Below are 14,404 nucleotides of genomic sequence, written 5' to 3' on the forward strand. Positions count from 1 at the left end.
ATTGTTTATATAAATAGTAAAAGTTACATACCCAAAAGGTGGATATAATAAATATTTAACGTATGTATTGTAAATAAATAATTTGTTTTAAAAATAAAATGAAATTGTAAAAATAAACAATGAATTTCCATATCTACCTTACTCCTCTAATTGTAAAGTAAGAAAATATCTCTTTTATGAGAGAAACTTTAGAATTGCTACAATATTTTTCAATATTATCTAATACAATAATAACTGAGTTGGAATAAACAATTTAAGATTAAGTAAACACGTGAATAAAAATTATGAAAAAGAAATTTTTTTCACTCTAGTAAAAGATCAATTTTTATTTAAAAAAAAAAATTTATTAGTAAAAAAATATATAATAATTACTTTATATTTTTGATGTGATTACTCGATTATTATGAACATAAACATTTTTCTATTATTACGTACGTCATTCCCATAATATCATAGGAACCATTCCTATAATATTATAGGAACCATTTCTATAATATTATAGAAACCATTCCTTCAATAATACAGGGACCATTCCTATAATATTATAGAAACCATTCCCATAATATATTGAAGCTATTCCATTATTGTATAGTAATGTTTCCAATAAATGATGGGTATGGTTCCCATAATGAGCGTAGGATTGATGAATCCCGGAAAAAATAGACCGGAAAAAATAGACCCGGAAAAAATAGACCTGGAAAAAATTTTAAAGTCATGAAAAATTTATATTATTTCAGATTTATTAAATTTCTATTATTATTATAATTTTTATTTTATAATAATTTTAATGAAATAATTGAATTTTTCATAATTTAAAAATTTTTTCCGGGTCTATTTTTTCCGGTCTATTTTTTCCGATTACCAGGATTGATACCTATAATGATCATTTTATTATAGGAATCATTCCCATAATTTTTGGAAAGGTTCCTATAAATTTCTCTCCGTGTACCTCAATAACTACTACTACAATTTAAGTAAAAAATATTACAATATTTCGTTATAGAAACTTATATTGAAAGATTATTAGTTTTAATTACAAAAAATGGCCATTTGGCAGCCGAATTGGAAGTAGTTTTCTTAACTAGATAAAACCACAACACTGATAATTCAGATACTTCAATCACATTTATAGAATCCTTTTTCCCTAAGTTACGAAAAACTTATATTATCATAGAGACGAATGCAACAGCAAATTTCACAACAGGCATAGTGAAATAGGACGTAATTTTGAGACTATACATACATTATGGTATTCGAATTAAAGCTTATTAAAACTTTAGATTTTTCGAGAAAGAAAGAATAGAATATAAATTTGTACGATTTTGAAAATTTTAAAACCGTGCCATTTCTAAAATACTTGACCGATTAAGCTCATCTTTGAACTTGACCTTGGTATTTATCTGTGGAATATGTATGTCATGTTTGATAAAGATCCGTAATAAATTAGAGACGTAAACTTCTGAACTATATATATTTTCTAAATCAGCTCGACAAGCTGAGTCAGAAAATAGCAAAATTTTTCGAAATTTCCCTAATGAGGACAAATACAATAGTTGGATTTTTATAAAATCTACTAATTATAAAATTCGCATAAAAGTAGTTAATATACGACTTATTAAAATGCATCATCGTAAATTTTGAAATGTAAAAATATGAAAATGAAGATATTGAAAATCTGGTCCCGGAACAAGTTGTGACAATTGATATTTTTCCTAATTTTTTTTTGCCGTGTAAATTTTTTCAAGTTCTAACTTTCGATAATTTCTATTTGTTCATTTTATTTCAAATTAATAAATTAAATTTTTTAATTCAAATCAAAATTTATTTAGTTTCATGCAAAATTAAGAAAGTCCAAAGTCACAGTATCTAAATATTTATAGCATGTATTATGAGTTAGTTTGCATTATTTTTCCGAATTTATAAAACTGGATAGACAATGTTTCCAAAATGATTAATTTTTTTAAGAAGAGTAAATTTTTTTATTTTCGGGATTTTATTTTTTTTTTTATAAATTGTTCAGAAGTATTCAAAAATTAAATAGTCATTAAATTACATTCGAAATGAGCAATGACTCTTTAAGAAACGTATAAGTAGAAAGAAAGTTGAAAGTTTCAAAAAGAATATGATGATAATTGTGTTGATATTTTGTGTGCATTAATTGTTTAGTTCCATCAATTAACATTATCAAATTAACTTTAAGATATTAAATTTATTAAAATAAATCAAAATCAACAAAATTTTCATTTAACTTTATTTTACCATTAATTTTATATTCCTCCTGTACCAAAACGCAAAAATTCTAGAAAATTACGTCATTAAAAACAATTTAATTCAGTCAAAAATCTGCTTTTAAATCAATAATCTTGATTACAAATTTTTTACAGTTATATTTTTTATTAATTTCAAAATGTTATGAATTAAACGAAGAATTTTTTAATATATTCTTTTGAATTTAAAATTAAACTAAAATTTATTATTGACGCAATATTATTTTTCAAAAATATTATTTACTTCAGAAAAATTTTTTAACAAAATTTCTCAATATATTCGACAAAAATAGTTTTACGATTTAAAAGCCACGTTCTAGTGATAAATAAAATCAAAGAAATACAAATTTCGTTTTTGTCTATAATTGCCTTATTTTTATCTCAGCATTCTTTATTAAAAAAAAAAAAAAAAGAAATTGCAATGATATAAGCATCACGTATTAAACGGTAACAATAACAATATTATCTATAGTTAGACATATTCCTAAAAAAAATAACAATTAATGCCAGGAAATTGACCAATTAAGCCATCAGAAAAATATATAAGAAACTTATTATTATCCTTCTATCAGTGTATTATTCGATGATGCAAGATTACTGTTAATTGAATACAAAATAATCAGAGTAGTATAGTTTATTTCTATAACTGTATTACTTCGATTTTCTATTGGTTGTTGAAGTCGTACGAGAAATTATTTGGATGCAATACTACTTACCACGTAGAAATTGTTTTGCTGAGAGTAAAAAAAAAAACAAAAAAACGAAAAACGTGATCGTCGACGTGTCACTAAAAATTTGTGATTGCAGATTCTTTCGGCTGCATATAAAAAGACCGCCGTTGAGTGAACAATTCAGTTTCTTCGAAACAAATATCTGAAGACGTCATAAGTCATAACAATGAATACTTTCTTGTTTTGTTTTGTTCTCGCTGTTGGCTTAGCGAGCCAGGTAAGTTTTTTACTACACGCTTTTATTTGCAAGAAATTTTAACAAAAATTTTTATACATATCTTGAAAAATTACTAGAAGTATCAAAAAGGACAATTAATTTTAATTTTAGCTAGAGAACGCCCTGTTCGTAACTCTAGAAATACCTTATTTGACTGAAGATGATTTAATTTTATTAAGTTAAGAAAAACTTTCTTGAGACAAGAAAATTTAAGCTTTGAATATATTGAAAAAAAATCCGATACTCCAAAGCCGAGACTCAAATCCAAAATTTTGTGAATGTAAGCCCCACACTTTATCTTAATCCAAGAAAATTTATTTAAGTCAAGAAAATCTTGTTGTTTTGAGAAAATTCAATCTCTTGCTCCAAAAAATTTAGTTCTTGATAGAAGTAAATTTTCTTGTCTTGAGAAAATTTCTCTATTGCTCCAAAAAATTAAATATAAAGATAAAAGTAAATTTTTATTAATATTTTTATTGATTAACATGTCAAATGGGAAGACCAAATAATATTGAATCAATTTTTTTTTCATTCAATATGTATAATTGCACGTTAAAATAATGTAAAGTGGGTATCAAATATTCAAGAGAAAAATTTTCTCAAGGTGAGAAAATTTTTTTCTCATCTGAAGTAAGTGGCGCTGCTTCCTTAAAGTATCTAAAAATCTTGATCAAATATAAAAATTTATTGGATCAAGTATTTATGATAATTTGAACTAAGAAAAAATTACTTCCACCAAAAATAGAATTTCAAGAAAAATTTTTACTTCGGCCAACACAACTTCGGTCTTCCTTCAGGCACCCGAAAAATTTTCTTGAGTCAAGAATTTTGTTCTCCAGTCAAGAAATTTTTCTTTCTTGGTGTAAAAAAGTGAATTCTTGTTGTAAGAGAGTATTAATCTTGGGGCAAAAAAATAAAATTTTTGATAGGAGTATGAAAATTCTAGGATGAAATAAATTTTATTTTTTACTTAAGAGGTTTTTATTTTCCATGAAGAATAAATATTTATTCTATCGAAAATATTTTTCTTAATTCAAAATTGTTAAACTCAAGAAATTATTCTAATTCATTCAAGAATATTTCAGTTCTTCTTGGCTACATTAAAAAAATTTCTTGGGTGAAGATAGATTTCCGTGAAATAATCAAAATAGTCAATTTCATAATTGACTGTTATAATATATCTCCGACTTTTTTATTTTATTTAGTTAATTAACAATTAAATATAGTATTATTAAAAATTAAATCGGCATTTTGAGTCATGTACTTTTAGATTTCCAAAACTTCTTTATTACATTTCCGATCAAAATCGTCCATTGAAAAATTAAAAATATTCATGAAGTATTTTGCAAAATATATATTTAATTTTTTTTTTTTTTTTCATTCCAGGCAGTAACTGGGACTCCACTTCAGCAAAACCAGGCTCCAACAGGTCAAGGAAATGCAAACGCGATTTCTGGCGAACCAAGCAAGAAAGCCATCGATGACTTGACAAAATTGATTAATGATGTAAGAGAGCAAATACAATCCACATTAAACGTACAAAAAATGGAAGATTTTTTTAAAAAACACGATCACATGTTTAGTGAGACAACAAAAAACAAGTACAATAAACTAGTCGGTGACTTTAAAAACGCTGAAACACAGGCTAACTTATCGGGTGCTACCTCTGATTTCAATGGACTGATTGCTGCAGTCGGTGACGATATATCTAAAGCTGTTCAAACGCATGCAAAAGATATTCCCAATTCCTCTGAAATCCTTGAACGTATCAACAATTTTGTAAAGCAAGTCACTGAGCCTAAACGTAATTAATTCGATTGACGGCTACTGTTTGAAATGTACTCCAAAGTTTTTGGTCTATAATAAATAATTAATGCATTCAAAATAAAAATTTGTAACTTATTTCAAATAAAAATTTGTCTTAACTTATCTCACAAATTAAGGAGGTCTTTTCGACATCAATGTTAAAAAAAAAAACTAGGAAAACGGTTGACCCTGAAGGCCATTCCTGCAACTTCCCGCCAATCCTATACCTTGTTTGATTTTGTATTTCGAAGTGTATGGTTTTAATACAATTTTAATAACAACAATATTATGTATTTGATATTAATGAATCTGGTCCCAGCAAGATTATAAGGAAGTTAAACTGGCGTGGAGTTGTTTTTGGATGGTCGTCTGAGGATGACCGCTGGAGGGAGGTTGACTTCCAACCGTGCGAAGCTGGCTTCGGGAGGTGAAAAAAGGAGTTCGGGAGGAACTCGTGGACTCGGTTCGAGTAATTGTTTACTCGTTCGCTAGTTCGCTCGTTCGCTCGTTCGCTCGTTCGCTCGTTCACTCGTTCGCTCGTCTCAAAATATGATCTGTAAATCAAAGTGAACAATGTAGCTTGTTGTGAGTTTGAATGAAGATAGCGAGAGATTGACAGTGGATAGATTGTGGAGAGATAGTGGACTGTATGATCGAGTGATGATTTGAATTTGAGATTCTAATTTCAAAGGTGTGCATTGATTGGATGAAATTTATGTGAGTAAAAGGAGTGAAAAGAATTCGGTTTGAATGATTGCTTTGTAGATGTAATATTTTAATCTCAATAATTGTGAATTTTATGTATGTAATGTGATGCAACTCAAGAAGGGCTCAAAAATAACACTGCACATCAATAGTTCGAGCACTTGCTCGTGAAGTCTCAACTCCACCTCAAACTCAGTATTCGTATTGTATTATGCAGAATGTGAAATATGCGTATCATAATGAGCGTATTGTAATTGAATATGAATTGGAATTAGTAACTCAGCTCAGCACCGGTGGGCGGTTTTAGGCTGCAGCCGAACTGACATCCTCCCGACGCTGAGGGAAATGTTGTATTGAAATATGCTGCAAGTATAAATTTGATTCGTACCTTTTGGTATTATTTTAGGTTTACTAAAATACAATACCATGTGCTGCTTGAGCTCTTAAATGTCTGATGAATGTATTAGTGTAGCGGTTTAAGCTCGTGATTGTAGAGTTCTGATGATGGTGGTGAATCAACGTCGTGGTGAATTTCAATCACAGATTGATGAAAAGACACTGATATTTCACCTCACAATTCACCTTTAAGTGAAACTCAGCGATTAAATGATGTTAATGTAGATCGTAAAAATTGGTACTTAGTTGAAAACGAAATGCTAAGAAAAAAGGAATCGATTTAAACTTGGAACTTGACTGAAATTGACGTAGTTGTCGCTCGGAGAGATCCTTTGGACTGACTCTTTTGGTAGTATTTTAAGCACAACAGAGTACGGAGACTCTCTTCATTTTATTATTGGGAGTACATTTCCGAGAAATATTGTTAAGAAAATACGTTGACAAAAATATTACACATATAAAAAGGGAAAGTTAGAACGAAAATATTTTAAATCGAACCAGATGAGCGCTCGGGTTACGAAGAGAAAAAGAGACTGCATTTATATGACCTCAACGGACAGAGTCATAAAAGTAGGTACTTGAGTCTAGCGACCGGCATGCATGTATCCAAAACTTACAGCCGAGAGTAAAATATTTAAAGATTTTACGTTTATTTTTCACATACTGAATAATTCAAAAAAATTAGTAAATATTATAAAAATGAAATAATTGATTAATTGTGAAATTAGCTAAGAATTGAACATTTTCCTGCCCGGCCATTCGTTAGTAGGGCTAACGAATATTTAAATTACTTCCTCGTTGATGGGTAGAGGATAGACCTTGGCAATCGGTCTGCTCGAGAGTCGAGGTCTGCGTGCGAATCGTGACGGTCCTGATGAGTCCATCATTACCAGGATGAGTTTTGGTAATGTGGCCCAGAGGCCACTTGGCAGGTGGATATCGTTCATCTACCACTAGCACCATATCGCCTCTTTTAGGTTGGGAGAGCGTTGATTCCACTTGAAGATGGCCTGATAACGATGCAAACAGGAGGCTGACCAACGTGCCCAGAAACTGTCGAGATTTTGTCGGATTAATTGCCATCGGGAGAGTCTTCCTGGATTGAGTAGCTCAAGTGAGGGCCTCAGGCATCACGTTGAGGGCTTCTCCGATTAGAAGTGGCCTGGGTAAGAACTTCCAGGTCCTCCGGGTCCTCTGTCAGGGCGCAGAGGGGTCGGGAGTTGAGATAGCTTCAATTTGTGTAAGCAACGTGGACATTTCTTCAAATGTCAGAAGCCGATCGCCAATTACACGTTGAAGATGATGTTTGACAGATTTCACACCTGCTTCCCATTTGCCTCCAAAATGAGGTGCGGAAGGTGGATAAAACTTCCACTGAGTACGAAGGCCACCGAGGAGGTTGGCGATTTCCATGGATTCCTTTGGTGGCGGCGGTGAAGAGCTGTCTGATCTCTTTGTCAGCACTTTAAAATTAGTTCCACAGTCACTGTAGAGCACCGAGAGCATATTCCTCGGCGTGCGGTGAATCGTTTGTAAGCGGCAATAAAGGCGTCAGTGGTGTAGTCACTGACTAGCTCCAGGTGGACGGCGGATGTGGAGAAGCAGACGAATAGAGCTAGATAACCTTTATAAGTCTTGGCATTCTTGCCTCGCCAGGTCTTGATGTTGAATGGGCCAGCGTAATCGACGCCAGTGTGTTCAAATGCCCGAGAACGTCTAACTCTAGGGTGCGGGCAGAGGTGCCATTACACTGTTGGGCAATGTTCCTGACGAAAACGTGCACAACGTACACACCGGAGGATGTGTGATCGTATAGGCGCTCGACCTCCTAATATCCAATAACTATTTCTGACATATGCCAGGGTAAGCTGAGTGCTACCATGCAGAGTTTTAAGATGAGCGTCAAGGATGACTAGATCAGAGAGATGATGGCGTCGGGGCAAGATGATCGGATGTCGTGCATCAGTGTTGAGGCTGGAGTTTTGAAGTCTTCCACCAACACGCATTATGCCAGCAGGATCGAGCCAGGGGTCAGTCTGATGAGCGGATGATTTTTGCTCAACTGTTCTCCCTTCTTCAGCATTTCAATTTCTTAAGCGAAGACGGCGCTTTGACGGTGTTTTATCCAATAAATGCGAGCTGCGTCGAGGTCTCCAAGCGATGTGGGATTGGTCAGCAATGAGGATGGCGTTTGTTTCTTGAGTCGTGCAACCGCCTCGATCAAAGATTACTGTGGCTCGAATGAGTCGGGTGAGAGTGCAAGCTCGGTTGAAGAGATGGCAGGAAGTACTGGCTCAGGGATGAGGGCGATGACGTTGATATTTGCCGATCGTTCTTCCAGGTTCTCAGGCGCGAAGTCAGCTTGAACTTCATTTGGCCTGGCCAAGATTCAGCGGGTTGAGCCAACCAGGAAGGGCCATTCCACCAAAGGGAGTGATTAATAAGCTCGGACGGTGTTAATCCACGAGTGGCACAGTTCTGCTGGATTTAATCTGCCAGGAACAAACCTCCATTGAGCCGATGGTAGAGCTTCTGGATGAAATTACTCGATTGTGCACAAATTCCTTCCAACGCGAGGGATGATTGTTAACCCAAGTGTAGGTGATGGAGGAATCTGTCCAACAGTAGATGGAATGGTTGTCCCAACTCATCGAGGCGATGACATGTTTGAGTAAACGCGAGAGCAAGCAACAGCAGCAGCTAATTCCAATCGCGAGGTATGGTGAGGCGCTTGAGTGGTGCGACTTTGGCTTTTAGCGCATATTAAAGTAACGATGGGAGTCTCGTTGATTAAAACTCGCACGTAAGTTACTGCTGCTATGGCCTTCTGTGATGCATCGCAGAATCCATGGATCTCAAATGATGAGGTTGAAGTTAGCTGAATCCATCGAGGAATGGAAAGTTGCTGAAGCTCTTGAAGTTGGTCTAGATACTGCTCCAAATGCGGGAGGCGTCCTGGGATAACTCATCGTCCCATCCCAATTTCACCGTCCATAATTCTTGAATGAAGACTTTTAGCCACAATGACCACCGGCGTCAGGAATCCAAGCGGATCGAAGATCTGTGCGATGGCGGATAGGATCTTTCGCTTGGTCACAAGTGGGTCAGTGGCAAACTTAGTCGTGGAGTTAAAGGTATCAACTCTGGGATGCCAAGCCAAACCGAGAGCGTGAACGATGGAGTTTTCGTCCATTGATTTAGAAAGCGCTTCAAGATGCTTCTCTGGAGGCACATGGGCAAGTATATCCTTTGATTACTGATCCATTTTTGAATAGGAAAAACCGCCCGCCATGCAAAGATCGATGATTTGCTTGATTTGAGCTTGGGCTTCTTCAATGGTATCAGCGCCGCCGACGATGTCATCGACGTAACGTCCTCGTGAGAGGGCTTGAAGTGCCAAAGGGTACTTATCACCCTCGTCAATGATAAGCTGTTGAAATGCGCGTAAGGCCAGGAAGGCGGCGCTTGCTAGCCCGTAAGTGTTTGTAGTCAGCTCGTAAGTGATCAGTTGGCTGCCAGAATACCACATAGTATTCGTTGGAACTTCCAGTCATCCGGGTGGACCTTTATCTGTCTGTAGAACTTCTCAATATCCCCGGAGAAGACGTATCGGTGCAGCCGGAAAAATAGAAGAACGTCAAATAAGTCGATCTGGAGCTTTCACTCCGGAATGTAATAGATCGTTGAGTGACTTTCCGCTGCTGGTGGTGCTTGGAACCGTTGAACACGACTCGAAGCTTTGTGGTCAAGCTGTTTTCTTTGAGGACGCCATGGTGTGGCAGGTAGTATGCTAAGTCTGGCTCCGGTCTGCTAGCTGGAGACGGGGAACAAGATGCTGCAGGTTTTCATACTCCTGTATGAAATCTATATAGGTTTGTTTGAAAGTGGGATTCAAACTGAATTTCTTCTGTAGACAGTATAGCATGCGCAGAGCTTTAGGCCTGGAATCTCCAAGATGACTTGGAGAAGCTTTGAAAGGCAGCCGAACTATGTATCGACCGTCTTTGTCTCTAGCGTGAGTCGTGAGAAAGTGATTCTCACATTCTTCCTCTGCCTTGGTGAGCTTCAGATTTGAAGTACTTGGAATCTCATCTAGCGTCCAGAATCGCTGAAGTTTATCGTTTAAGTCAGAAGTCAACTTTGAGATGGAGTGTGCATAACGTATGAGGATCGTTCTTACTTCCGGCGGGACCGGAGATTATCCATCCGAACTTTGTGAGCTGGGCAGTCGGCATTGATGGGCTGCCTTTTGATGATACCTTCTTCGATAATCCGACCATAGACATCTGCGCCGAGTATTACATCGATAGGCCCTGTGGTGCAGAAGTCCGGGTCAGCAAGCTTTAACCCTTGAAGATGAGGCCACGTTTTCTCTACTTGACTTGTTGATGGCAGAGAGTTGGTCAGCTTTGGTAGGATGTGGGCTCTAATATTCAGTGACTTCGAGAGGTCGAGAGATGTGATTGTAGAGTTTAAGCTCGTGATTGTAGAGTTCTGATGATGGTGGTGAATCAACGTCGTGGTGAATTTCAATCACAGATTGATGAAAAGACACTGATATTTCACCTCACAATTCACTTTAAGTGAAACTCAGCGATTAAATGATGTTAATGTAGATCGTAAAAATTGGTACTTAGTTGAAAAACGAAATGCTAAGAAAGAGGAATCGATTTAAACTTGGAACTTGACTGAAATTGACGTAGTTGTCGCTCGGAGAGATCCTTTTGGACTGACTCTTTTGGTAGTATTTTAAGCACAACAGAGTACGGAGACTCTCTTCATTTTATTATTGGGAGTACATTTCCGAGAAATATTGTTAAGAAAAATACGTTGACAAAAATATTACACATATAAAAAAAGGGAAAGTTAGAACGAAAAATATTTTAAATCGAACCAGATGATCGCTCGGGTTACGAAGAGAACAAGAGACTGCATTTATATGACCTCAACGGACAGAGTCATAAAAGTAGGTACTTGAGTCTAGCGACCGGCATGCATGTATCCAAAAACTTACAGCCGAGAGTAAAATATTTAAAGATTTTACGTTTATTTTTCACATACTGAATAATTCTCAAAAAATTAGTAAATATTATAAAAAATGAAATAATTGATTAATTGTGAAATTAGCTAAGAATTGAACATACCTAAACGTTTGAAATTGCACTTATGACGTTTTTGAGCTCTTCGAGCTCATAAATACAATTTGTGTGTTATTTTGAGCTCTCCAAGCTAAAAAAAATAGCTCTTGTATGCTTTTGAGCTCTTCGAGCACAAAAGTTTGATAGACGTTTGATAAAACACTATTTTTTGAATTTTTAAATCGCAATAACTTTTAAATTAATGAACCGATTTTCACGCGGTTGGTAGCATTCGACGCAGTTTTTTAAGCTTCATGAAGAATTTTCTTGGTTTTCCAGCCTTGATTCAAGAGTTAACCAATATTTAATTAACAAGGCTTCACAGAAAAAAAAAAGTTAACTTGAATCAAGTGAAAAATTCTTGAACCAAAAGAAAATAATTTTGAAAAGTTTTATTGTTTTAAATCAAGACGAAAAATTCTTTAATCAAGTTGAAATTATTTAAACCAAGAAAAATTTCTTGGTTTAAAAATTTTTTTACTTAAGGAGGTTCGAGCGAATCTAATGTAAAAAATAATTTCCAATTTTGAGCTTTGAAATTAAGTATACGTATAAATAAATACGTAATTGATCTAATCCCAAAATTTTAAAAAGATTCACAGTTTAGTTACTTAGATATTAAATTTTAAAAATCACATATTTCATCTCCTTATACACAGGCTCTTATGCCGGACAAACTTTTGTCGAGACTAATTATTTTTTTCAATATTAACCTCCCAACTTTAACTGATAAAAAACTATACACAAGAAACTTGGATTATTGCAAATATAAAAACAATTTAATAATAATACATTACCGATATAATTTTTGAAATATTTAAAGTCAAATTTTATGTTTGTAACTGGTTTATCGTCAGCCATTTATTCGAATAAAGATTTGACAACATCGCGTCAACAGCTGAGAAAAAACAAAAGGATAGAAATATAGTTACAGAGAGAGAAATGTTTAACCCACACACTTATCCACGTCTCTGTTATGGGTATAATCAAACGCGCTATTGCCAAATCTGTTTATTTATTCCGTCAAGTAATAAATACCAAAGTCATTTTATTACTTTACTTTATTAAATAAGTAAAAATCATCAATTATTAAATTGTTAAAGTTATTTGAAATTAAAATAAAGAATTTTGACGAATATTGGGAAGACTAAAATTTAAAAAAAATTTTAACATTATTTTGACTCATTAGTTACGCTCGAACTTCCTTAAATCAATGAGATGAAGTTCTTCAAAATTATTTACTTGATTCACATTAATTGTTTTTTCTGTTTTGGCTTATTATCCTTGGCCCAAGGGCCAGTCAATATTCAACTGATGTCTTGGTTTGCCAGTGTTGACGCAATACCCAGCCACTATTGACATTGTTAAAACTGTAAATTTTACAGTTTTTTTGTCATTTTATTGTTGTTTTTTTCTATGTAGTATATACTTAAAAAAAATTTGAAATCCGTTTCTGCTTCAACTATAGTGTCTATGCACTAAAAAAAAATTTTTTTTCCACCTAGAATATTAAATTTTTTACTCGAGTTTTTTTTATTTAAAACCTTAAGGTAGTAGTCTGGTAAAATTGATTCTTAACCTTAGAATACCACGTTTTACTATAAGGCTAGTTTTTTGACAGGCAGAAAAATTTATTCTTATCGTTAAAAAAACTTTCGTACTCTAATCATAAGAATACCAATTTTTTAACCATAAGGAAAAATTTCCTAGGTATAAAAAAACTTTTTTTTTCAGTGTGTATTAATTATATTTTATAGTATTACGAAAATAACTATTTTATCGGCCAAGTCGTAATTGACCACAAGTTATCCATTTAAGTTAAAATTTACAAATTCATAATATTTTTATTCACATATTTAGATTTAAAACTTTCCCCAATAATGTGGCCGGCCCAATGATTTTTTTTCCTATTATCTTCTAGTCATTATTAACAAGTAACAAATTGTCAACAATAACCTTTAAATAAACATGAGGTTCCAGTCTTTGACTAGAGAATAATAGGAAAAAAATTTTTGACGAGTTTTTTAATCTATTCAATTGGATATAGTTCATTTTATTTATTACGGACTCTAAATATAAAAATAAAATAAAAAAATTTGTTTATATATTAAAATGTCATGCGCAGTAATTTTTTGTAAATTGAGGACTATGTGTTTTTATATTGTAAAATTTTAAGATATTTATTAATTTATTATTTTTTTAGATATTTGTATTGAGTTTTTGATTTTACATGAAAATTGTTAAAGGTTTATTTGTTTGTGAACATCCTGATTTAAATTAATTATAGAAGAATTTAGTCCTGATTAGAGCAATAATGTAGATATTTATTGTTTAATGCATATTTGTTAGAAAATGCTTAAATTGAAAATTTATTATTTAACAAAAACAATTACATATCGTCAAGATTGATACGGTCTTAAAAAAATTAAAATATAATAATTTACAGTGGAGTTTTTAGTATTGATAATTTTAAACATTAAAATTTATAACAAAATATTAAAAGTATTCAGAACGATGTATAAATACTAAAGTAATATAAGGACTAATAAAAGTAATAAAATACTTTTGTATTTTTTTAAATTAATAAACATTTGTGGAAAATCGTTAATTTTCATCAAAACACAATATTAAATAACATAAATTGTGAAAACAATAAACCGTCACACTCTGTCACTTATAAAAATGATGAGATGTAGATCAATTTATCGGTCGTACGGCGTAGGGGTTAGTTATCGGTCTAGCAAGCGCGCGGCTCGGGTTCAAATCTCGGTTAGGGCAAATGCAGTTTTCACTTTATTTTCATAATTAATAAAAGTTAGATCTAAATTAAGAGTCAAAGGAACTAAACTTGCGTTAGCCCTGCATAGAAATTAAAATAAAAAAAAATTACAAATAAAAATTTCTTTTTATCACTTTTTATCAAATTGCATGGGCCAGACTTTAATAGTAACTGTGGCCCAGTCCTGGTAACCAGGCATGGGTCAGACTTGAAAATCGGTATTGACTTAATACTAAAATTCAGTCTTGGCACAATACTTATTTTCAGTCTTGGCGCAATAATTATTCTCAGTCTTGGCACAATACTTATTTTCAGTCTTGGCACAGTACTGATATTCAGTCTTGGCAGGAAGTTATCATTTGTAT

General features: G+C 33.3%; 2 protein-coding genes across 2 annotated transcripts; one reads left to right on the forward strand and one right to left on the reverse strand.

Moving 5' to 3' along the window:
* Nucleotides 1–3,065: 3,065 nt before the first annotated feature.
* LOC123267046 lies at nucleotides 3,066–5,106 on the forward strand. The gene is made up of 2 exons (XM_044731531.1): nucleotides 3,066–3,215; nucleotides 4,602–5,106. The coding sequence occupies exons 1-2, from the start codon at nucleotides 3,165–3,167 to the stop codon at nucleotides 5,025–5,027; spliced, it is 477 nt and encodes a 158-aa protein (XP_044587466.1). The 5' UTR covers nucleotides 3,066–3,164; the 3' UTR covers nucleotides 5,028–5,106.
* A 2,213-nt stretch (nucleotides 5,107–7,319) lies between these two features.
* LOC123267281 lies at nucleotides 7,320–7,628 on the reverse strand. Its single transcript, XM_044731832.1, has one exon. The coding sequence runs from the start codon at nucleotides 7,626–7,628 to the stop codon at nucleotides 7,320–7,322; it is 309 nt and encodes a 102-aa protein (XP_044587767.1).
* Nucleotides 7,629–14,404: the final 6,776 nt, after the last annotated feature.

Source organism: Cotesia glomerata, linkage group LG6 (assembly GCF_020080835.1).
Source record: "Cotesia glomerata isolate CgM1 linkage group LG6, MPM_Cglom_v2.3, whole genome shotgun sequence".
Lineage (NCBI taxonomy): Eukaryota > Metazoa > Arthropoda > Insecta > Hymenoptera > Braconidae > Cotesia > Cotesia glomerata.